Source organism: Phoenix dactylifera, chromosome 1 (genome assembly GCF_009389715.1).
Source record: "Phoenix dactylifera cultivar Barhee BC4 chromosome 1, palm_55x_up_171113_PBpolish2nd_filt_p, whole genome shotgun sequence".
Taxonomy (NCBI): Eukaryota; Viridiplantae; Streptophyta; class Magnoliopsida; order Arecales; family Arecaceae; genus Phoenix; species Phoenix dactylifera.
The window spans coordinates 9,503,610-9,529,861 of NC_052392.1; the positions used below are offsets into that span (position 1 = coordinate 9,503,610).

Below are 26,252 nucleotides of genomic sequence, written 5' to 3' on the forward strand. Positions count from 1 at the left end.
GCAGCAATTATATTAACAGTTGAAAATAAGCTTCCAACGAAACTATAGCCGAGGTTATTGCTTAGATAATTCTATAATTAACAAATAAAGAGTTATGTGACAAAAGCTTCTGCTTATTATTCTCACAAACAAGCGGTTGCCTCAAACAGAGCAGCTGTAGGAGGAACCAATACAGTCAGGATGAAGAACTCTTCGAACAATTCCGCAAATCCAAACCTTCGGTCTAATGAGATTGGAAGAGGTGATCAACCATGATTATCCGAAAATGTCAGTTCAATCTTCACTCCCCTGGATCATTTACGCTCATGCAAGAAACACGAATCTCTCCTTCACTGCCCGTCTTCACGCTGATGTTTGCAAGTCTAACAAATGACTCCGCCCAGCTTGCGAAAAATCCGTCCTGGCTCTCAGAGAATGCCTCCACCTTTGCCTTCGTTCTGGAATCACCGGCGAGGACCGAGTCCGATCGGAAGAGCCCCTTTCCGGCCAACAGATTGCGGTAGTACTGGTTATCAAACAAAGCATCAGTGACCGGGTCATTATTAACAGTAACAGTCGTGCTTGCACCGGCCGGGCATTGCCTGACGAGCTCCATCGCGTAATCTTTCTCCAGGGAGCTGTCGACGGGCACGAGATCTCCCTTCGGTCCCTGCTGGAACCGCTCGCTGAATGCACTGCAGTGAGCTGAGCCAATGGTGTGAGCTCCTAACACAAGGATGGGAGTCTCCGTGAGCTCAGGGAATGAGGGAGCTAACCTTTTCTATTTTCCTTGGCCTACGATAATTACAGATCGTACATATGTATACATATGGGTTACCTGAAAGGATCACCAGGTCGTCCATGGAGAGTCCTTTGGAGGAGAAGAGCTGAGCCATCTCGCCAAGGGAGAAGCTGGTGTCCACCATGTTCGGTCTCACGTTCGAAGACGACGAAACCCGTCCATCTCGTCTTCCTAGTGGGACCAGAACTGATGGTCCTCCAGCCTGTGAATAAATTGGTCAAGACTTGAATCCTTTGATGCATATATTTACTTTGTGAAAAAGAAAACAAAGTCATGAGGCACGCTAGCAACTAGATGGTTTTGGAGTGTCCGCAAGTTGTAGTGTTCCATGCGCCTTTTTCTTTTTTTTCAACAGCATAACATTTTGAATAGAAGATGGCATAATTCAAGAAAGATTTAAATTTCTTCTTATAGAGCCAAAAATTTGGATGAGTAACCCTAAACTGTTTTTTTTTTTCTTTGCTTTTTTTTCGATTTTGATGGAAATGGGAGGGGAACTCCTCCCGTATAAATCTGAAACCATCATCAGATCTGCTTAAGATAGAGTACATACATTCTTATGTTCAGGTGCATATCCTCAAGATTCAAGAATTGCCATGCATGAAAAACTGGCAAGAAAACATTCACCAATTTAAAACCAAAGTTATAAGAATAGCAATCTGAAAGAATAACGGCATGCCAGGGTTACACGCTACAATTGTGCATCACAAAACTAAAAATCGGCATCGTAGTGGGAGGAAGGGGTTAAAAACAGAGGAGGGCGGAGAAGATTCTCCTAAGATGCTGTCTCCTTGGGAAGATCTTAAGATCAAAACACAGCATCCATATCAGAGTCTTGGCACATATAAGTAGGTACTTGAGAATAACATGCGGAAAAGATTAAGATAGCTGAAGCTAAGTTTATTTATCAGTGCATAAATTTAAACTTACCATCTCCACAGCATCTCTTGCAACCATAACCAAGATATCAGCACAGGAGACAGTCCCAGGGCACAACACTTCGAGCAGCCTCTTTGCCGACTCCACCACTTCGAACCCACCGAGGGATTTGTTTGCTGGATCGGACCTCTCAGTCCCATTTCCTTGCACCAACACGGAGCCATCACAGCCCTGAGATCACTTAAGCAATTACAAGGCTATCTCAGGAAGGAAAAGTTTAGTGTTTACAAGGCTGTTTTAGGAGCAGTTGGATCTCCTAGTAACGAACCGCCAGCCTAAATTTTTAACCATGAGGTCCATCTACCATGCTATCAAATCACAGGAGTATCTATCCTAGGAATGGTTTCTGGTTGGGGCATTGGAACGTACCTCAACGATACAATCGTGGAAAAGTAGGCGAAGGAGTTTGCCGGAGAGGGTGGGATCAGAACCGACGGCCGAGCGCACCGTGCTCTTTACAAGCAGCTCTACACTTGGGCAAGAAAGTGAGTAGAAATCTGTGGACAGTTGTGAGGTAGAGGAAGGAAAGAGAGATGCGAAGAGAAGAAATGCAAGAAGGGTAGAGAGAAGGGAGTAATGGAATGATTTGATGAGTTTTGGATCCATGGAGGACTTGGAGTCTGCGTTGTTTGAGTGAGAGAGAAGTGAAGAAGGATTAAAATTTGCCAGCGAAGTGGTGGTTTTGGGAATTTATTGGGGAGATGAAAGGATGGTGGGCGAGGGAGGCTTGAAATGACTGCATTTAGTTTTGGCGAACGGTGCATCGGTCGGCAGGCAGCAAGGCATTAATACATGTCTCAAAAAAATTTACGTACTATAGATACCATACTAACTTTTTAATTTTTATGGTAAATGCTGGCCTCTGTCCGTCCAAGAGCTTTGAAGGGGAAAAAAAAAAAAGAAGGCCCTGTCACTGTTCAGTGCAGTCATAATTCGCAACTATAAATCCCCTTGTCGACTGTCCATCGAGCACTCAGCAAAACGAGGCTTGCTAAGGAGAAAGGGAGAGTTAGCGTGCAGCTTGATACATATGATGGAAGCTAAATTAATAGTTTAAGAGCTTAAACTATTAAATTTTGAGTCCAATCATATGAGATTCCCCGCATTCTCTCCCCTCCTACCCGAGTTAATTTCCAGTCCTTCTCCGCCTCCGGTCCAATGAACCACTCTTGAACCACTCTTGGCTTCCCTGCTAGATATTATCCGGTTTGGAGGTCCGCACGCGCGCACACGCACCGCTCAGACCCCTTTTCGGATTTGCTTTCCACCCAAAATGCGTATGCAGAATTTGGAGACACTCGTCTTATATGTCTAGGCTCTGGAACGAATCTTTCCGATGTGGGACTATTGGGCCTCACACCCTTTCCACTATCGAACAAGAGCCGTCCTCGGCTCTGATACTAAATGTCACGACCCCGTCTCCGCATGGCACGTGTGGCACCTAGCGCCTACGTGGAGATTATATGAGGGGAGAACACGAGGCTCTCCTGCCAGATATTGTCCAGTTCTGGAACCCACACGCGCACCACACACACCGCTCAGATTCCTTTCCGATTTTGTTTTCCACCCAAAATGCGTCTGCAGGATTCAGAGATACCCGTCTCATATGTTTAGGCTCTGAAACAAGTTTTTTTGACATGGGACTATTGGGCCTCCTACTAATCTACTCTCTAAGAGCCATATATGTCAAGTAGATTTGATAGAAAAAGGTGCTGGATTTGAGAGTGGACCTATGCATTATTGTTATTCAAAAGAGCCATCAATTCTGACACTTTTATAACGTCAAGATTTGCTTGGGATCATCAGTCATCAGATCTGATACCACTCGTTAGGAAGAAAAGGAGAGTTCGAGTCCAACTAGAAAAAAGGACTTGACATATATTTCGGAATCCCATTCGATTTAAAAGTTAAAGCCATTAAATTTTAGATCCAAACATCTATATATATTCATCTACCATACTGATTATTCAATGTAGGACTAAGATATCATATGTGATACTCGACAAGGCAACCTTCACAGATTTCCCAAGAAGGTACAAATCAGGTTCGTGCTTGAATTGTTAAGGGTAAAATTGGAGTTTTGTCCTGAAATTTTCTCCAATTCTAAACATTTTATTGGATTAGATCTTACACTATGTTAACTCCTGAGGGAACCAAAAAAAAATAAAATGATGTCCACCAAAAATAGCAATAAAAAGGTTGGGCCACCCAAACCGGCCCAGGTAGCTATTTTGAAGTCTCAAGTAGCTATTCCGGAACTCTTTCAAGGAAGCGGAAATTTAGTTCGAGGGATCAAATACTACAGGTGATTATCACATTACTTGTTTTTTTTGGTGGTTTCTTTCTCAGCATTTTGGACGTAGTTTTGGGTGAACCACGTAAATCCCGATACTTGTTATGTGCCTGGTAAAACCGAGGGAGAGAGGAGCCTAGTAAAATCGAGAGAGAGAGGAGAGAAAAGAAACTGGATCATGGTTTTGACAGCAGAGGCAAAGCCGAGGCTCTGATACCAAGATAATGGCGGACCAATGCAGGAAAAGAAAGAACAAGGAAGAAGAAGAGAAAGAGAGGAGGAAGAAGAAGAGAAGAAGAGAGAGGAGGAGGAAGAAGAAAAAGAAAGGAGGCTAGGGTTTATTTAATCATTTAATTGCCTCATACATGAGAGGGGTGGCATTTATATAGACCTTACTGTTGGCGGAGGCCTGAGGGGCCGAGTCAATGTTGGCGGAGGCCTGAAAGGCCGAGTCAGTCCTACCGCCTGCCAACGTGGATGCGCTGGAGGAGTAGGGTGGGTTATACCACTAGGAGGTCCCTAAACCCACTAGCGAGGCCCTGTCGGAGTCTGGAGTCGGGCGAGGCTTGGTCGGAGTCGACTCGTGGCGCTATGGGCCCCTATGTTAGTTTAAGGAAATAAAGTTGCGCCTTCACTAATACCTGCGGATTTTGGTGTAATAGTAGCGCTTGATCCTGGTAACTGGTATCAGAGCCATAGGTCTCGAGTTCGAAATCGTCAGTCCTGCCGCCTGCCAACGTGGATGCACTGGAGGAGTATGGTGGGTTATACCACTAGGGGATCCCTGAACCCACTGGCGAGGCCCTGTCGGAGTCCGGAGTCGGGCGAGGCTTGGTCGGAGTCGACTCGTGGCGCTATGGGCCACTGAGCTAGTTTAAGAAAATAAAGTTGCACCTTCACTAACACCTGCGGGTTTTGGTGTAATGGTAGTGCTTGATCTTGATAACACTTACATCTTGACCAAGTCAAGTCAATCACTTAACACTGACCAAATTTGGACCCTTACATCAATTAATTTCTTACCAAAATTGGTCTACTAAATTGACCCAATTACATAAATCCAATTGGCTAGTCTAATAATAAAACAACTGACCAAATTGATTTGACTAAAACCAAAGCAAAAATGCAGAAAATAAAAATAAAACAGACTCAAATGGATCCAATCTGGAAATCATTTTCGAGCCATAACAATGTCAATCCCTAGTGCGAACGTGAACGAATGGCTTTGATGTCCCTATCAGAGGTGCTATGTCAGTCGATCAGGACCGGCAAACTAGGAGTACCATCGTTGGTGGTGAGACGAGAAGCCTTTGTGGCATGGCATGCAGCCAGGTTTGTTCTGGAGCCTGATAAAATGTGGGCCTCTTTGTTGAGGGCCAAGTATGGGGTCCTATCGCTGGTAGGAGCCTCTGAGGCCCGACATCACTGGTCACCGGTCTGGAGGGAGATGTGTGCCAGAGCCCTGTTGGTGCTTCCGGCGATCAGATGGGTGATTGGCAATGGATAGGCTATTGACATACTGGAGAATAGTTGGGTGACTGATTAGCTGTTGTGCAGACTACCGACCTTCATGGACACAACTAGGCTAGCTGGGCTTAGGATCAGTGATCTGATTGGACTTGAGGAGAGTGGATGGAGGACGGAGTTCATCTGGGAGGCTTTTGGGGATCCGCTAGCGAAGAGGATCCTGGCCCTCCCCCTTCCGTCACGGGGGGAGGCTGACAACTTGGTGTGGATGCCGTCAGGGTGATCGAGGGTGCGGGCCAGGGACATTCAGGCTCTATTTACCAAGGAGCTAGTCCGACAAATCGATGATGGTTGGATATGGAGGATGCGGGTACTCCCCCCCACGTTGCCCTCTTCATCTAAAAGCTAGCATGGGGGTGCTTATCTACTAGGAGGATGTTAGCTGGATGAGGTGTTCGGATCTCTCCATACTATGAGGTATGCCCAAATATTGAGGAGACCATCAGCCATGTTATCCTGGACTGCCCTAGGGTAGTGCAGGTTTGGGAGACATCTTCTGTTCCCCTCCACCAGGCCTTGGAGTCAGTAGAGGACCTGTTACACTATTTGCAAGAGTCCGTGAGGAGACCCAGCACAGGCGAGGCAGGGATCATGAGGGCATATCTAGCTTACTACATTTGGTTGGACAGGAATGCCCGAATGTTTGAGGGCAGAGGATCATCGTCGAGCACAGGGGCGGCTAGGGCCTTCTGCCATCCGACGAAGATTATCATGACTACCGTGTTGTTTACCTCTAGAAGAACCGGGACATCTAGGATACCCATACTGCTATCACAGCGCCCACATTTGCCATTTTCTCTTAGGTGCCCCCACTCCTTGGTTATCTCAAAGTGAACTTTGATGGTAGTTGGTTGACAAACGGAACACACAGAAAAATGGGCTTTGTGATTAGAGATCATCTGGGTACATTGATTGCAGCTGGAGGGCGCCGTACTACCGGCCAAGCTGTCGTTGAGGTGGAGCTGCAGGCTATCTGGGAGGGCATGTCCTATCCGAGGAGGGTCCTTAGAACTGACAGGATATTACTAGAGGGGGACTCTGCCATGGTAGTTGATTGGATCTAGAGAGGAGATCCGGATGGAGACGGGCACCCGTTGCTTCGTGAGATCCACGGTCTGGCCAGAGAGACAGGTTCTTTTCAGGTAGCACATGTTTATCGGAAGGTGAACAGTGTGGCAGACTGGGTCGCCTCTTTTGTGGCCCGGCATTCAGGTGGAGTGATTTGGATCAGGGTTGGAGATATACCCACCCTCTGTATCATCTTTTTCTTTTGACTTGACGTGAGATTTATATGAATGCCGTTTTTAACTTAAAAATAAAATAATAATAATAATAATAATAAAGAAGATTATTGCTTCCATATTGTGTTCTGCATATCAAGCCTTACCGTCCAATTCCACATTTTTCCGGTAACTTTTCGACTATTCTTTTGTCTTCCACCAAGTGTAAGAAGGAAACAAGAAAGGCCAAGCGATTGAGAGGCTATCATCCACCCACATGTTACGCTTGTTTGGCTGCATCTCTCCCGTCACCCCATTTCAAAGTACGACATTCCAATCCATTTGTGTGGTCAGGAGATGGTGGCAGGCTGAACATGGCAGCCAAACGGAGGAGGGGCAGAAAAGTAGAAAAGCTCCTTCAGGAACTTGAAAGATCTCCATTGCGCCCTCCTTAATTACGAGAAGAGCGTCTCCCAGCATGGCACTCTTTCATCTCTCGTCTCTCTGCCTTCTCTCATTCCACAAAGCACTGGACTCCTCTTCCTCTCTTCTCCCTCGCAAGCCCACTTCCATATATCCAATCTCCACGACCAACTTTGGCAGCTCCAACATTCACCGAACAAAAAAAATTCCGAGGAAAAGGAGACGACTGGGGGAGTGCTGGGCTGCAGTAGTGGACGATGTGGACAAGGAGGTATTGCTTCCACCGGGAACGGAGGAGCAGCAGGAGGAGGAAGCCGCCGAGGAGTATGACTGGAGGGAGGAGTGGTACCCACTCTACCTGGCGGCCGAGGTGCCCGACGACGCACCCCTCGGCCTCACCGTCTTCCACAAACAGGTCGTTCTGTATCGAGATGGCGGCGGCGTTCTCCGCTGCTACGAAGACCGATGCCCCCACCGGTATGAAATTGCACCAGATTCGTCATCATTTCAGGGATCGTGATGAACTTCTTATTTTCATATCAAATCTTTACGTGATGATAGCATGAAGTAACACTTCCGAGCTCGGAAGAGACGTATCATTCTCTTCTGTAACCCTGCTTTCGTTTTAAATGGAGAACTAATTGCTGAAATAATTAAATGGCGAACTAAGTCTGAAAACCTTTTCAGATTAGCAAGGCTCTCCGAAGGGCAGCTGGTTGATGGGAGATTGGAGTGCCTCTACCACGGATGGCAATTCGATGGCGATGGGAAATGCGTGAAGATCCCACAGGTTCGATCGCCGAAAGTTTCTCCCGGTTTTTTATTATACCTCTCCTGCTATCCGAAAGGATGAGATCTTGAAGCAACAAATAGAATTAGTTCATGTGATGTGATGTCGATTTCGTTGCAGTTGCCGGATGGTGGCAAGATACCGCAGGCTGCGTGTGCTAAAACCTATGAAGTTAGAGAATCTCAAGGAGTGGTATGGGTCTGGATGTCAGCGAAGAACCCGGCGAACGTTGACAAGCTCCCCTGGTTCGAGCACTATGACAGGCCGGGCTTCCAAGACCTATCCACCATCCATGAGCTCCCCTACGATCACTCCATCCTCCTCGAGAACCTCATGGACCCTGCGCATGTGCCCATCTCCCACGACCGAACCGACTGGACTGCCAAGAGAGAAGATGCTCAGCCACTGGTCTTCAATGTCACCGAGAGAACAAGCAGGGGATTTGCAGGGCAGTGGGGCCGATCCAAGAACCCGGCGCTGATGAACTTCCTTCGATTCCAAGCACCCTGTGTCCTTTCAAACAGCCTGGAGCTCGTCGACAAGAAAGGTGAAAAGCAGTACTTCTCAGCTCTGTTCCTATGTAGGCCAGCAGGCCAGGGGAAGTCGATGCTCATCGTGAGGTTTGGAGCGAGCACGAGACCGGTCCTTGCCAAATTGGTCCCTCAATGGTACCTCCACCAGAATGCCTGCAAGGTTTTCGAGCAGGACATGGGCTTCCTTTCTTCGCAAAATGAGGTTCTGATGAAGGAGAAGGTGCCGACGAAGGAGCTCTACCTTAATTTAAAGTCCTCGGATACTTGGGTTGCCGAGTATAGGAAGTGGATGGATAAGGTCGGACTCGGGATGCCTTACTACTTCGGCCACAGGTCCATCTCGCTGCCCAAAGAGCCTGCAGTGGTGGAACTAGCTCCGGCAGGGCTGGTTGCTGGGATCTCAGCTTCATTCCCTGCCAAGGGGGGACTGGGAACTCAACATGCACCGAATCCGGCAAACCGATACTTCCGCCACGTCGTCCACTGCAGGGGCTGTAGAAGTGCTGTCAGAGCATTTCAAGCATGGAAGGACGCACTACTGTTTCTCACCCTCGCAGCTCTGGCAACGGCAATTCTGGCAGCGGCTCGGAAATGGAAGGTTATTGCACTGGCATCAGCGGCATTGTTCTTCGCTGGTTCATATGCCTGCTCTTCTGCAGTTTCTCTCATCACAACCAACTTCATCAGGACACATCGAAGATTGTGAGGGAGCAGAATTATACGATCTTTTATACATGTGTTTGCTAAGATAAATACAGGTGACTGTGCAACTTGCTCTAATATTGAAATTAGTTTCTCCAATTCTTAGCAGCTGCTTACATTTTGGGGGAGAATGCTTAGGCTGCAGAGAAAACAAATGATGAGACATTGGGACAAAATAAGACTTTCAGAACGTTGCTTATATTTTGGACAAATGATCATTTTATAAATGTTACCAGACTTTTACCAAAAAGAAAAAAGAAAAATCGTTACCAGATTGAACGACCCTGCAGTTATTTTATTATGGTACCAACAATGATATTTTTTTTTTCTAATATGATGATCCAGATTGCTGGTAGCATATATGGATTGCTTAAATTCAGCAGCATTGTTCGTGGCTGAATCTCATGCCTGCTCTAATGCAGTTGCCCTCATGATAATATCATTAGATCACACAGATGAATGTAAGATAATAAGGATCTCAACTTCATCTCTCTGCACCATATTAAATGATACGTGTTATTCTATGTGATTTGGAACATTCATTTTGTTGATACTGCTATATTTTTGTGGAAAATATTAAGAAACCATCACCAGATTGAACGATCCTGCAGTTGCAGGTCACAAACCAGAACAGGGCGAGTAAGCACTTTTATGGATAATAAACAGCCAGATAATTCCCCACTATATATCATCCACTTCATGATCTCTGCTTCCTACTTCACATTATAGATCAAGACTTCAGGGCTCGTTTGGTTCGCGGCAAGCATTTTTCCTCCTACGAATATAATTTCTGAAAAACAGATTTCTAAAAAGAGGATACCTGAAAAAGTACATTTGGCATATTTGGTTAACCATAGAAAAGTGACAGATTTCCATAGTGCTTATGTTTGGTTAACCATCCACTTTTCTGTAAAAGTTATATGTAATTCCTATTATATCCTTAATAAAAATTAAGTCTTTAATGACTCTTTAATACTGAAGGGTCTTTTTAGAAAAAAAATAAAAATGAAGTGATTTCCGGCTCATGAGAAAATAACTTTCTCATGTTTCTCATGAGAAACTTTTTCATGAAATGTAGAAATCATATTCCTATGGGAATACAACTTTTCCATCTCTCTCCTTTGAAAACTCCAACCAAACAAAAGGCATCTCATTACTTTTCTGCTTACCATACTTTCTTTCCTTCTTTTTCCGCGAACCAAACGAGCCCTCAATGATTAAATAACAACTGTTACGACTGGTACAACACCAATAACATGCATAATGAATACACTACAAAACCGTAAAAAGACATTCTTTAGAAGTTAAAACCATGGCTTAGAAGCACTATTCTGAAGTCAAAATTCTGCTAACCAGGAATTTCCATGTTGAAGCACAGATCGCAACATCTGAGCACCATTGTCTCACAGGTGCCAATTAATTGTTCCAAGGAAACTAATATTGCAAGAAACAATCAAGGGCAGAGTAGAAAGTCACAAGCAAGGGCAAGGTTTAGGTCTGCTGGCAAGCCTGAAGTAAGATTCTGCTAGCAGCTGCCTGTAATGTATGGTGGATTTTGTGGTACTTGTAAGTCCAGTGTACTACAGGCAGGCCCTAGTAGGAACTAATTTTTTGCTCCAGACAATCAAAACTTCAATTTACAAGCTAAAAGGTTTCATGCACATATCGTAGCATGATTCCTTTTAATCTCAAGTTGCTATTGAAGAGAAGAACTAAAAATGCAATCACAATGAGATTCAATTTCTGTAAAAATGGAGGTTCTACATTTTACGAAGACTTCTGAACACCATCAGCACAGGAATATGCTCCTAATTGCATTCTCTTTGACAGCTCCCTTTGAATTGTATAAATCCGCTTGACTACAACTATATACCAAATCACCAATACCATTACACTTCTCAAAATAATACAGCACCACCAGGATCAGGGAAGACTGCCAAGAGGAATATTAAATGGAGCTAATGTTAATGAATGTTATGATGCCTAGCAATACAAGATGACATGGAAACCAGTGTTTTCTTCTGTTGCCTGCACTTTCCAATAAAATGATAAATCAATAAATGACAAAATTGCACCTTCAAACAAATGTTTGTTTACTTGATGAACGGGTTAGCATAACAGATCTCTTCCTTTTACATCCCCAGATAGAGGCCACCTGGTTTGTCTTTCTCTTACTCCCCAGATAACCTTGGCAGTTGGAAGCCCCACAGTAACACTTGACCATAGGCCCGAAATGCACAAATCTAGATAAAAAAGCATATGAACTCTGTATTATCCTTTCCAGATTACATAATTGAATAAGAAATTCAATGGAAAGTTGAAGAAATTCTATTTTCAAGCGACCCAAACAATACTAATAGTTAAACTTAATGAGACCCTCAAACAAATAAGACGTTGAATAAATTCATATTCCTTCTAATACAGATCTATACAAAATACTGCATCAGGTTATATAAATTCCCAATAGCTTTTGTAGGCCATATGCGTTATGTGCAGGTGTTAAATATCATTGAACACCAAAATTACTCCAAAAGGACAACACATCTACATCTTCAGGCATAGATAGGCATATTTCCTGATATATTGTTTGAAAGAAACCTGTATCAATTCACTGGTTATCAGGGAGGCATCTTATGGAAGTTCTTTTTGATGCAAGTTACAACACAGTCACAGGCAAAAGTGCATCAACAAAGGGATTTGCATGCACAAATCAACCAGCAAATCCAGGAAACAAATTGATGAAGCCATGATCAAGAAGATGCAAGTTAGCACAATCACAGGCAAAAGTGTCTCAAAGGGATTTGCATGCATAAAGCAACCAGCAAATCCATGAAACAAATTGATGGAGGCATGATCAAGAAGATGCAATGACTCAAAGGACTTTATACAGCACACCATTCATCGGAACATGTGGAGGTACATAAGACTAAGGCAGATAAAATCAAGGCTATTCCTTGCACAGGCCAAAACGTCAAAGATTAGAGTATTGTAAAAAAAAATAAAAAAAGGAAAGAAAAAGACACTTTGTTTAGCTTACTTTTAAACCTTCTAATTTTCATAACCAAACTAAAGTACCAGACTCATTCCAGTAAATGATATCCTTTTTTCTTCATAAACCAATAAGCTTATACCTTGAGCTATAAGTCACAGTATCAAATTGAAGCAACAACAAATATTTCACGACCCATGATGACTTATGAAAAATGATAAAACAAAGATAGCACCTGCTAGAACTATTATAGCATTGATTTATTCACCGGAAGTTCAGTATGCTATATATTTCCTCTAGATATACAATAAAAACCTTAATTAAACTGAAATTCTGATGAATGTTTGATGAACAAGAAGCCGTTGATCTTAGCAATCTAACAGTTCATAACAACAAAAGCAAGATACTTGTATAACCGTCGTGACTGTCAATATCTACATACTGTTAGATTGTTGATGGGGTCCTTGGTTCTCTAATTGACAGTTGCAGTGCTCAATCAAAGGTGCAATTATGACTAGTATGGCACCATGAACATATTGAAAATTCTGATGAATCTGATGCACAAGAAGCAGTTGACTTTAGAAATCCAACAGTTCATAACAACAAAACCAGGATACTTCTACAACCCTTGTGACTGTCCGCCAAGTCAGATTGTTGATTGGATTTTCTAATCGACAATTGCAGCGCTCAGAGGTGCAATCATGACCACTCTGACATCACGTGCAAATTGGGCCGAAGACAATAAAAGTACTAGCTACACTATCATCTAGTAAAATACAAATATCCGCAAGGTCACCCTGGTGGTCAGAATCAGCAGTATAACAGCACATGTAAACAGTTACATCTAATAAGTTACAATGTGGATATGCACCAAGTCTTTACCATTTAACATTATCAGCAAGTTGCAAAGCAATATATCAAATTTTCTCATATATGATACATGCTGCATGCAGAATATAATATATAAACATGCAAAATACAACTATATAAAATCCTGTATACACTGCATGTTTCACAAAACCAGCCACTTCGCAAATAAACATAAGATCCTTTTTCCCCATATGATACATTTAGAATGAGCATAGGAGTAGCATAAGTGGACATAATGCAATAGTTCTGATGAATGTCTGATGGACAAGAAGCCGTTGATCTTACCAATCTAACAGTTCATAACAACAAAAGCAAGATACTTCTATAACCCTCATGCCTGTCAACATCTACATACTGTTAGATTGTTGATTGGGTCCTTGGTTCTCTAATTGACAGTTGCAGTGCTCAATCAAAGGTGCAATTATGACTAGTATGGCACCATGTACATATTGAAAATTCTGATGAATCTGATGCACAAGAAGCAGTTGACTTTAGAAATCCAACGGTCCATAACAACAAAACCAGAATACTTCTACAACCCTTGTGACTGCCCACCAAGTCAGATTGTTGATTGGATTTTCTAATCGACAATTGCAGCGCTTGGAGTTGCAACTATGACCACTCTGACATCATGTGCAAATTGGGCCGAAGACAATAAAGTACTAGATACATTATCATCTAGTAAAATACAAATATCCGCGAGGTCACCCTGGTGGTCAGTATACAGCATTATAACAGCGCATGTAAACAGTTGCATCTAATAAGTTACAATGTGGATATGCACCAAGTCTTTACCATATAACATTATCGGCAAGTTGCAAAGCAATATATCAAATTTTCTCATATACGATACATGCTGCATGCAGAATATAATACATAAACATGCAAAATACAACTATATAAAATCCTGTATGCACTGCATGTTTCACAAAACCAGACACTTCGCAAATAAACATAAAATCCTTTTTCCCCATATGAGACATTTAGAATGAGCATAGGAGTAGCATAAGTGGACATAATGCAGAAGGTAATTATAGTGGAACTCTTATTTTAAATGAAAGCCAAAAACAGTCATAGGAGACAATCATTTCAGGTGTAGATTGCCATGTCCGAAAGAGGAAGAAAGATAAATTAATATCAGTAATAACAAGTCATTTGTTAGTAAATTCGTTGATGGCAAAGTACAACCCAAATAGCAAAAACAAGAGATATCATTTGTGTTCATGTAACATGCATATTGAAACTTTCCCGATTACTAATTGACAAACATGGCCAACCAAGGATCATCAGATAAAATCAGTCCTGTAAGCCTTTCCATGCTTGTAATGACATATACAAGAAGTAGTTTTACAAGGCAAAAGAAGAATATCTGACTGAAGATATAATAACACCAGAAATAACTGATTCTTATAGATAACCTGAAATTTAAGCAGAAGAAATCAAGAAATTGAAATCACTTGATGACAAGAAGTAATCAATCATCAGGTACCTGTAATCATATGTCAAAGGCTCCCCAACTTCTATGGAGCGAGAAGCAAACACACCAACACGTGTCTCCCCATCAACTTGCCTTCAAAAAAATTACAAAAAAAATGATCAGTCATTGCATGATCAGGGAAAAAAATAATTTCCTGCTATATATGAAAGGCCTCAATCAATATCAACCAATAACTGACCAGCTTTGGAAATTAAAAAAAAAAAATCTTGACCAGAAATTTCAAAGACATACCACTTCTCTAGTTTACAATTAGGAATACAGCTGTGGTTCAAAAAACGAGAAGCATTTCCTTTAAAAGTTGCGTCAATTGTGAAATCTTTACGAATTTCACACATATAAAAATTTCGATCGCCTCGATGCTTCATGTCCCAGAGTCTTTGCTCACACAAAGCATCATCAATAACTGAAACAGAAGAAAGGAAATAAAAATGTATATCAAAGGATGCATATTCAAAAGAAAAGAAGATGAATGTAAGCATCTATTATCTGTCTGCCGAGGATCATTCTTAATCCAAAACTTACAGTTTATAGATACAATTTTAAAGAAGTTGGACTTCATCTAACAAGTTACACAACAATGCATGCATGAACGAACAGTATTGCAATGGAACAACAAAAGAACAAACAGCAGAATATTTCAGCTAACTTATCTAAAAAAAGGAAAACAATATAATAATTCATTCGAAAAGACATCCAGAAATTATCTAAATTACATAAAGAGGTGCCATAAGCATCTAGACTATCTATTAAACCATTCAAATGAATGTTCAATTCTCTACCTCCACCAAAAGGGGAAACATATGAAGAGGAATGGATATTTTCAACAGCCTATATATGTAAGTCAAAAAAAAACTTGAATTTCATTAGCCTTCAAAAAAAAGGAATTTCATTTCACTGCAAGGAAACCAAGCTTCTGGACTACAATTAACTTCAGCATGGATCTAATGCTTTGTTACCTTCACACTTCTACTGAATTCTAAGCAATTCCTTGTTTCTTGTTTTATTTCCCACTCAGTGTTATTTATTGAACTACAATAAGCAAGGCAGACTAGATATGGTAGAAACTGGATTGCAAACTTCAGTTGCTTAGAAGGTCAATCCTCTACAAGCATAATTACAACAGTAATTCAGTCCAGAGTAACCATCAAAAATCTCTAACAAGATATGGATTGCAAATGGCATGATTTAAACATCACATTAAATTGTCTGCAAAATAGATATAGCATTACAATGAGAAATTAGCATACTGTGTTCCATATAATGTCAACTAAGCATAATAAGCATAACAATAATATGTTCCATATAAATGTCAAGCAAGCATAATAAACATATATGATGTCCATCTACCTTCTCCAATATATTCGATGACAAAGTCTCCCTTTTCCATTGCCTCTAATGCCACTACTCCCCATCCACAAAGTTTTGTCTACAAGAAGATAGATATGTGATATACTGCACAATGTTAATGACATGGAACAATGAAAACAAGATATACAGTTCAAAAGAAACACCAAAATAAAATCCATGTCCCCATAATTTCTTTGCACCTAAGATTTGAAAATACACTAACTTTACTGAAGCTACTTCAAACTTCACAAGGATGGAGTTGTGCATATTGATATGGACCATAATGATATATGTGAAAAATCTAAATTTCCATTTGACATTATTGTATAAAGTAACTAATCCTTAAATCTAGCTGCAACTCATACAAATGTTATTTACATCCCTGATCCCGCTGTTTAATTTTCAGGCCATAGCTTGGTCAGCAATTCTTTTTAGGAATTCTAGAACCTGCAATAATATATTTCTACTTGAGAAACCTATAATATCATATTGTACAAATATAATGCACAATCTAATCCAAACTATTGCACTTCAAATAAACATATAAACAAACTACCCTTACTTTATCTAAAATATATTTATATCATTTAAGTGCATAATTTGATAAATAAAAGGATTTAAGGTACATTTGTACAGCCTTTCGCAAAAACAAGTAGTGACAAAATTTATAAAGCTCAACCCAAATAGATGAATAAAGTTTGTCTGTCATGAATATAATATATGCGTGTATATCAAGTATTAGTCATCTTGGTTAACATGTACAATACAGATATTGACTTATAAGTCAATAAAACCTGAAAAAATTATAATAGACTAAATGGATTGCCTCAAATAAAATATTACTCAATAATTTTACTTTGAAATGAACTACAAAAACACTCCTGTGAAAGGCAATATGGTATCTCCCCAATAATTAAAAAAGATGGGGAAAAATTGTCAACTTGAAGTTACAATACCAGAAAAATGCCTATTCATGAAGCATGTTAAGTCTTGAACCCTTTGAAAAGTGGATCATCAATGAATATTGAATACTAGAAACAAGAAAATGCAAAAACAGAGAAAGATCAGACGAAGGCAAAAATAACATGATCAAACTTTTAAAATGCAACTCAAAAAGAGCAATTGTTGCATGAAAATTTGGGTCAACTAGAACAGGAGAGGATTATATTTCCATCCAACAGAAATTTCAGGTGTGCTTATCCAAATCTTAGAAGGTTTATTTTAAAAAATAGGTGTATTTAACTAACTTTGTAGTATTTTCTAGTTGATTTAGCTGTTAGCATTTTGTGAGTACTTGATTGCTCAAACTATGAGATCACAGGTATCGATGCCCAAAAAGCATACAGTTTTGTTCTTGTCATAAAAGCATCTCTTTTCTTCAACAGGATCCATATCCTCTTTTAAAAAGGGGAGTCTTGAAGCTCCTTCTGTGTTAGATGAGAGATTCACCTCTTTGCCACATTATATGACAACTTTGAATATTGACGTTACCAACATAAAACAGAATAAAAATAAAATGGTCTTGATTATCCCTAATCAATTTGATACTCCAAATACCAACGTTTCTTATAAGATGTGAATGAAAAATCTGAGTCACGACGTTTGTATACGTATATGTGCATGGATGGATGCCTGATATGCTTGTAACTTTAATTAATAGTCAATATTGAAAGGTTTCAAGTTACTACTATGCAACTAACTTCACTAAATTGAAATTTTTGATATGAACAATAATATTATGCAGTATGTAAAACTAGATGCTTAAACTTATCACCTAATAACATAGCCTAATGAGCAGAGTTTTGGCCCAATTTCGACAAGTTATGGAAGTCCAATTATAATAAACAAAAGGAATTATCAGCTCCAACAATAAGAAAAATGAATAACATAACCAGATTGTGGAAATGAAAGCTGAACTATATGATTTGTTTCCAATAAATAGATAAAACAATAGTTACAAGTAGCGGTGACGGGTATCATGAAAGATTTGAGGAATAAATTAGAAATTAAAGAGAATAGAAAACTATTGGAAAGTGCATTCTGATGAGGACATTATAAACACCAAACACCCAAGTCAACGAAAACATATTGGTCCTAATCTAATTATGTTTAAAGATAGCAAGCTAACAACTATATCAGGAAGAAGACTATAAAGATGAGATAGCCAACACTCTTGATGATAACAATTGAACATAATTATGGATCAAACATAACACATGCACAAGGCAAGTGCATTATGCTGATGTTGACATTAAGCACACAAACATGCAGACACATGCAAACACAATCTTAATTACAAACCACAACTAACAATTGGAGCAAACATTTACCTTGACAATTTTTATCTTTCTCTCTTTGCGGAATGGTCTGTTTGTGCACATATCTGAGCAAGGGCAGGCCTTGGAACAGCTGATTGAAAGACCCCTGTTGAATAATGCACCCACACAAATCATTTAATGCTTAACAAATAGCAATTTATACCAGGATTGTGGGGTATACGTATACCCCAAGCATTTACTCATGTGCCTACACACGCAATAATTTTGCAATACACATATGTCAGATTAATAATAGCTCCAACTCCAAGCTTGACAACACCTGCAAACAAAGTTTTCACTGAAGAAATGGCTCGACTATGTCACATCACTACCACCTAAACATGTTAATATACTATGTAATTCAGAAATAAATTTAAATAAGAGAAGGAATAAGAACAAGAGTCGACAGAGATTCAGTCTTCACGAAGTAAATTTATATTATTGTTAATCAACTCAAGGATTTCATGGTACCAGTTACTTGATACTAAAAATATAAGCATCACAAGACTTTACATAAAAAATGATTACAAAATCCGTATTAGGTTTTATATCATGAATTGCTGTCTTCAACTAGCCCATTTAAGACAGCTTGAATAACACAATGAGTCCAGCCATGAGCTAATCAAACAGCACATTGATTAAATAAGTTGTTTATATTTATTTTATTGTTTTGCAAACTAAACCACCGAGAAAATAGAATCACATGAAAAATGATGCATCAAATGAAACAACATTGCAGCAGTTTATAAACAAAAGACTTGCAAATTTTGACTAATCAAAATAACAACCAAAAAACGTTATATAAATGCACAAAAAAAAGATTCAATGGTTAACAATAGACTGATATCAATGTTCAGTAATTAAATCAATAAAACTCAAGAAATTGATTGCGATCAAAAAAAGTTCCAGTACCTGCATTCGCAATCATCCTTACATGTGGATTCAGCACGGCAATTTGTGCACCCAACACCAGTTTCTGCAACATCACGCTTCTTCTTGACTAAATAAATATCTTTCTTTGTTTAAGGAGACAGAATATAAGATCAGATGAGATCTTTTCTGTCATAAATAAATACTAAATCTAGGTAATCAAGTGTTTTAGTTGTCCCTCATACAATAAATTTCTGCACTATAGCAATTTTAAGAAGTTCCAAGTCGTATTCAAGACTTCATAAAGGATACTGCGCTTGATATGTATGTAAGGAGATGGCTCGTTTTTGTTCTCCAAAACATCTTTCAAAATGGACCCAATATTAAACTCTTCATCAACATATGGAAGTGGAAGGCGGCTAAAGATCTCCTGCAAAGAAAGATAGAACAGTTGTAACACCACCTGAACAAGCAATTTAAAATAATACAGAACTCCTAAAAAAATTATTTATTTGAACTAGCTCTTTCAGCAGCTTCTGAAACTTTTTCTGGAGTCCAAGTTCATTAGTCTTTTAGTTTTTCATTAAAGATTTCTAGATTTACAGAATAACAGGAATCTGGGGAACACTGTTCAAATTAAAATTTCAAATTCTGTATAATATAAGAAATTTTATGAATTGTCACAAAACAACCAAACATCATTTACCCCAAAGAATAGCTGAATCTTCATAAGATCAGACAACATGCAAAATCATAATGTACCATGATTTTACCGAAAATTCAAATTCATCCAAAAAAGAATTATTTAATTTATATGATATAACCAAGTAATTAGAGCCAAGGAACGAAATGGGGGACGTCCTTGGTAAGAAATCCAGAAATGAAAAATAGTGATAATGGTTCTGACCTCAACATCACTTGTGGGATCTGCATGCTGTTATCCAATCAAATAAATCAGACCTGTCAGCCAACCTAATCAATAAAAAATAAGAATAAAGAAGAATAATTCTGGAACAGGAACATAAAAAAGCACAAAACAGAATGCAGGTCATACAGAACACCAAGGATACATGATTGCCAAATTTTTTATATCATGAATTTCGTAAATCAAGTATCTGATTTGGATATCTATGGCAATGAGGAAGCAGTTAAAATTCATAATAGAAGAGATAATATAAGGCAATCCATCTGCAATGAACTGAGAGGCATTAAGGAACTCCCTACCCAACCTGTGGATTTTTCTGTGTAGAGCATGAGGTGGAAAGTTTAAATAAGGTACTTGACTTATTAGATACAAACATAGATAGAAAGACTAAATCTTCTTTGAGTTCATTATTTAGGTGGAAGAGAGCTGAACAAGTAAATGCAACCAATCAATATCAGCATGAAAACCTCTACTTCATCATCTGATGCAAGTACAAGAGAAGAGAGATAAGTAAAGAATCCAATACTACTGGCAAAGATAAATTGCTATTTATCATAGAAGAAGAAAATTGTCAGTCCCTTTAACTTAATATCTGGCAATCCTAAAAGAGGTACAAAAGCTTTAATATGACAAAACAAGTAAAAGAGATATAAATAATCATTACGAAATTTGCCCATTGACCAATTATCAACACAGATTTTGCATTCTTTTGAACATTAGCAGTGAAAATATGTTCCTTTTTATTATGTAATCATGTGGTGTTTTTTTTTTTTGCAAAAAAGGGAACTTTTCTAACACAGATTTTATTAAAAAAATGAACCTTTTTTTCCAACAGAAAGGATGTGGTCCCTTAAAAACAACATATTCCAATATAAATGAAGGGATGTATCACATTTCTGCATATATATACCACGGTATACCAATAATGAACCAGAAACCTATTCCAAAATTTGCAGTTCAAAAGACACATTCTTTTCCTGATACAACTATGTTCATGAGGATAGAAAACTTATTAAAATGAGTGGGATCTCCTACTATAGCAAAATGAACTTATCCAGTCATTGAGGAGGTCAATAACTCTATCTTCCTTTACTAGGTTATTTTTAATTTATATATCCATGCAGATTGCTTCAAATGCAATGCACAGTCAAGAGATGTAGGTTCTTCTAGGAAATAGAAAGGTCTAAAGGAAGAAATTTCTGACACGGTTTGCACATGAAACCTCTAGTAAAGAGATCTCATGATTCCACTGAAGAATGTAACTGAGCATGACTAGTAACTTTTGAAAAAGAAAAAATTCGGTGAACAGCAAATCTTGTCTAATTAAGGAAAGAAGAGATCGACCTCCTTGTCAAGTCTCCAATCAGAAGGATGCCTCCAACAAATTAATGCCCCTGGTCGATCTGTTGGATAGTTGACATCTTCAGGCCATGGTGCACACTTGGGATGGGCCGCTATTGTGCATCGTACACAACGCCAATAAAATTTCTGTTTGCAGAGGAAACAACCCTGTAGGACCATCAAGAAGAATGAATACGTAGTTCATGCTGCAGTTAAGTGCAACCAAGATATGTTGTAAAGCCATACTTCCATAAGAGAAGAATAGGAAAAACAAAAACAAAAAAAGAAGGAAAAAAGATCATCAAATCATTAATAAAATATAAGTATTTGCACATACACTTATAAGAGAAAAGGTAAATAGAAGGCTGGTAGGCATTTATATTGTTTATAACCACCCTTAAGGGAGAGATCAATGTCGAGGTACTTGTATTGGTAATAACAAGAATGCATATGATTTCAAAAATACATTGCTATCCATCTACCTATATCATGTAAAATTTGATAATTTCACAATATAATAAATGTAAATAAATTACAACCCCCCCCCCTGCGAGATTAGGGTTAAATTACACTTAGACTCAATAGTTTGAAAAAGCATATTTACCCCCCTGAGGTTTATTTTTATCCAACACTTTAACCCATAACTGATGTGGGACAGGAGATTTAGGGAAGAAGATATGAAGAGAGGGGGGGGAGAAGATCTGGAATCCACCAGATGCCAAGGCAATGTTTTCATTCCAAAAATACTCTAACTAAACAAGAGACATGGGGTTCCATATATGGCCCCCTATGCAACTACCCATGATCCCAACAAGTGATCATGTAACTACCCATGATCCAATAAACATCATGGGTCACTACAACAACTAAACACAGTCATTACAAACCAGCAACTAACATAAGAACGAAAATACATAATAAATAAAAGAAATACACAAGAAAATAATACTAGGGCCAAAGTGCTATGCACGCCGGCGACGCCCATAAACATGCTGGAAACAATGGTCTGTGTCCCCACCAACTCCCCTCAGCTGAGAAGAGTTCGCCTCTGGCGAAATGGATCTCTGGTAATGCTCCAACAGGTCTGAAGCAAGTCGCTGAGCTCATCTCTGCTAATCCAGGTATCATCTGACGGAGGTCGACCATGCCATCTGACAAGATATCGCTGATAACCACCGCTTTGTGTACTAATAATCTGATCGTCCAAAATCTGTTCCACTGTGTCGGTGATCTGCGGAGAAAAAGGTATAGGAGGCAAGGCAGGAGCAGGAGATATGTTTTCAAAATTGGATGTGAGGTCAGTGTCAAGCTCATTGAATGGGTGTTCAGGAATAGTTGTCGAACCTCTGTAGGCAACTAAGTCTTCTACTTAATCCCAAAATCACTTGGAATATCCACTACATATGCATTAAATCCAACCCGTTTCAGAATTTTGTATGGACCCATACTTCAGGCGTGCAATTTTCTAACGGCTCCTGGTGGAAACCGTTCAGGTCTGATTCTGATCATTACATCATCACCCACTCGAAATTCTTGATAACATCGATGCAAGCCAACGGCCATTTTATATATCACATTATTGATTTCAATTTTCTTATTAATCTCTTTATGTAAGTTTTGCATGTGTTGCGCGAAGAACTCAGTGGACTCAGAGATTCTGTTGTTAGGTGCTACTGGGATAAGATCAACAGATTTTCGCGAAACATAGCCTAAGACAATTTCGAAAGGGCTCAAGCTAGAGGTTCTGTTCACAGAGCTATTGTAGGCGAATTCAGCTGTGGATAGGAGAAGATCCCAATTACACGGATGGTCACCCACTAAACATCTTAGAAAGTTTCCTAGGCTGCGGTTGACCACCTCAGTTTGACCATCTGTCTAAGGGTGATAGACTATGGAATATTTAAGCTTTGTGCCCATAAAATTCCAGAGGGTCTTCCAAAAAATAACTAACAAATTTGACATCTCTATCAGTCACTATCGATTTTGGAAGCCCGTGGAGCCTAACAACCTCATCAAAGATTATCCTCGCAACTTTGGAGGCGTCAGAAGTCTTGGAAGTGGGCAGAAAATGTGCCATCTTAGAGAACCGATCCACTACCACAAGAATAAAATCATGCTTACTGCTAGTCTTTGGCAACCCTAGCACGAAATCCATACTAATGTCCTGCCAAGGACGATCTGGGACAGGAAGGGGGGTATATAAGCCAGTGTTTTGTTTGCGCTGTTTGGATAAGTGACAAGTACGACACTGACTGACAATTTTCGCAACATCCCGTTTTAAACTAAGCCAATAAAATTTTTGTTCGACCATATCAATGGTCTTATTTCTACCAAAATAGCCAGCTATTCCTCCCGCATGGAGTTCCCGAACAAGAAAAGCTCTAAGGGATGTTTGAGGAATATACAGCTTGTTTCCTCTGAACAGGAAAGCATCAACCACAAGGTAGTCACTATTGTCCCTGGTGTGACCTTCTAACACACTAGCATAGATCTCAGCGAAGTCTGGACAAGTTGCATAATCGTCAATCATACGATCAAATCCAGTAACCTTTATGCTTACTGAAAAAAGTACTGCTACACGTCGGCTTAAGGCATCAGCTGCCTTCTTGTCAATTCCTGCTTTATGACATAACACGAAGGTGTATTCTTGAAGAAACTCAGCCCACTTTCCGTGTCATGAACTCAATCGTTTCTGCAAATTCAAGTACCTCAAAGCTTCATGATCGGAATATAATACGAACTCTTGATGTAACAAATAGTGACGCTAGTGACGCAGCGCTTGTACAACTGCGTAAAATTCTTTGTCATAGGTGGAATATTTCCGTTTGGCATCATTTAGCTTCTCACTGAAGTATGCGATAGGATATTTTTCTTGATTTAAGACTCCACCTATACCTATGCCAGATGCATCACAAGAGACTTCAAAAACTTTAGTAAAATCTGGGAGGCGCATGATCAGGGCTTCTGTCATTCTAATCTTGATCTCTTGGAATGCTTTTGAGGCTGCAGCGATCCAATGAAATTCACCTTTCCGGATACAATCCGTAATCGGTGCAGTGATCGTACTAAAATTCTTGATGAACCTCCTATAAAAGGTGGCTAAGCCGTGGAAGCTTCGCACCTCAAATAATGTAGTGGGTTTAGGCCATTCAAGAATAGCTTGGACCTTTTGTGGGTCTGCTGAAACACCCTTAGAAGACCCAACAAATCCTAAGAAGATTACACGATCAATCATAAATGAACACTTCTTAAGGTTCGCATATAGGCTTTCTTTCCTTAGTGAGTTGCAGACCAAACGTAGGTGCTCAAGGTGTTGTTCCTTGTTTTTGCTATAACTTAAGATATCATGAAAATAGACTACAAGAAATTTTTCCATGAAAGGTCTTAGCACTTGGGTCATAATTCGCATAAATGTGCTAGGTGCATTTGTCAACCCAAAGGGCATGATTAGCCACTCGTATAATCCATCCTTGGTTTTGAAAGCTGTTTTTCATTCATCACCAGGGCGGATTCGGATTTGGTGGTAACCACTCTTAAGATCAATTTTGGAGAAAATAGTGGCACCTGCCATCATGTCGAGCATGTCATCCAATCGTGGTATTGAAAATCGATACTTAGCCGTTATCTTATTAATTGGCCTGCTATCCACACACATTCTCCAAGTGCTGTCTTTTTGGGGCGTTAGAAGTGCAGGCACCGCGCACGAGCTAAGACTCTCTCGGATGAACCCTTTTTGGAGTAGTTCATCAACTTGCCGTTTCAATTCAGCGTGTTCAATCGGATTGAGTCTATAATGAGGCAAGTTCGGAAGAGTCGCCCTTGGGACCAAGTCTATGGCGTGTTGAATGTCACGCATAGGAGGGAGCTTATCAGAAAGGTCCTTAGGAAAGATATCCTTAAATCCTTCCAGAACATGATGAACTTCCTTCGGAAAATCTATTTGGAAATTTGGATTTGGAAACTAACATAATAACTATGGATTCTTGGGTTGCTGCTTTCTCAAACTCCTTAGGACCAATAATTTGAAGGCGCTTTTCAACTTTCACATCCTTCTTTTCAGCAATAGAGGGCCTAGGAGGCAAAGGGTTCAGACGAATTTTCTTTCCTTGGTAAACAAAAGAATAGGAATTGGATTTGCCATAAATGGTCACATCCAAATCATAAAGCCACGGACTGCCAAGGATGATGTGTCCAACATCCATGGGAATAACATCACACCAGACCTTACCATTATATTCAGAAAAGTTGATTTGTACTAGGCAACGCTCAGTGACTGGTATAGCGGTTTTATCCACCCAAGACACATTATAAGGGTTAGGATGAGGCACTGTCTTTAACTGTAGCTTCTTGACAGTTCTTGTGGATACAGCATTGATGCTACTCCCACTGTCGATGATAACTTTACAGCTATGTTCGCCACATTTGATATAGGTGTGAAATATGGATCGGCGCCTCCAGTCATCATCTTCTTGCTTAGCTTGTGTAAGGATACACCTAACTATACCTAAAGAAGTGAAACCCTCAAGTGAACCGGGTTCCTCACCTTCATCTGACTCTTCAGAGTCTATCTCAGGCTCATAGACCAACTCATCCTCTTCATCATTTCGTTCTTCTTCGATGACCAGTGTTTTCTTAGTAGGACATTGACTAGCTCTATGCCCAAAACCAAAACATCTGTAACACTGATCTCGAGAAACTTTGGGTGGTTCACTTAAAATTCCCTTATTCTTTTGATCATTAATTTTTGGGAACTCTGTCGCTTGATTTCTAATATTGGGCTTACCCCAAGTGTTAGTTTGACTACCGTGGATGAACTTGTGGTTGGCCTCCTTAAGATCAAAACGCCTAAAGGTTGTCTTATTAGTATAACGCTCGATGTCTTGGAC

At 39.8% G+C, this 26,252-nt stretch overlaps 3 protein-coding genes across 5 annotated transcripts in view; 1 reads left to right on the forward strand and 2 right to left on the reverse strand.

Moving 5' to 3' along the window:
- Positions 1-54: 54 nt before the first annotated feature.
- On the reverse strand, positions 55-2,490 carry LOC103707409 (peroxidase 18). 2 transcript variants are annotated; one of them, XM_039125834.1, is made up of 4 exons: positions 2,090-2,490; positions 1,712-1,891; positions 818-983; positions 55-684 (listed from the first exon to the last, which is right to left on the reverse strand). In XM_039125834.1, the coding sequence occupies exons 1-4, from the start codon at positions 2,324-2,326 to the stop codon at positions 281-283; spliced, it is 987 nt and encodes a 328-aa protein (XP_038981762.1). In that variant the 5' UTR covers positions 2,327-2,490; the 3' UTR covers positions 55-280. The 2 variants fall into 2 exon arrangements, with proteins under 2 accessions (XP_038981762.1, XP_008790102.1); XM_008791880.4 differs by having other exon boundaries at positions 55-705.
- A 4,470-nt stretch (positions 2,491-6,960) lies between these two features.
- LOC103707410 (protein TIC 55, chloroplastic) lies at positions 6,961-9,568 on the forward strand. The gene is made up of 3 exons (XM_008791881.4): positions 6,961-7,660; positions 7,871-7,973; positions 8,094-9,568. Exons 1-3 carry the CDS (start codon positions 7,239-7,241, stop codon positions 9,210-9,212), a joined length of 1,644 nt encoding a protein of 547 aa, XP_008790103.2. The 5' UTR covers positions 6,961-7,238; the 3' UTR covers positions 9,213-9,568.
- Positions 9,569-10,786: 1,218 nt separating this feature from the next.
- The window catches only part of LOC103707458 (histone-lysine N-methyltransferase ASHR3-like), a 36,026-nt gene continuing 20,560 nt past the window's right edge, over positions 10,787-26,252 (reverse strand). The window contains exons 3-12 of one of the 2 annotated variants that reach the window (XM_017842891.3): positions 21,370-21,534; positions 20,008-20,034; positions 19,413-19,530; positions 19,143-19,242; positions 18,243-18,336; positions 15,913-15,991; positions 14,797-14,968; positions 14,557-14,637; positions 11,284-11,451; positions 10,787-11,141 (exon numbers count right to left, since the gene is read on the reverse strand). In XM_017842891.3, coding sequence (XP_017698380.2) covers positions 11,286-11,451; positions 14,557-14,637; positions 14,797-14,968; positions 15,913-15,991; positions 18,243-18,336; positions 19,143-19,242; positions 19,413-19,530; positions 20,008-20,034; positions 21,370-21,534 — 1,002 coding nt within the window. In that variant the 3' untranslated portion in view covers positions 10,787-11,141; positions 11,284-11,285. Of the gene's footprint in view, positions 11,452-14,556; positions 14,638-14,796; positions 14,969-15,912; positions 15,992-18,242; positions 18,337-19,142; positions 19,243-19,412; positions 19,531-20,007; positions 20,035-21,369; positions 21,535-26,252 lie in introns of both variants that reach the window. The other variant, XM_039125840.1, reaches the window with a different exon arrangement.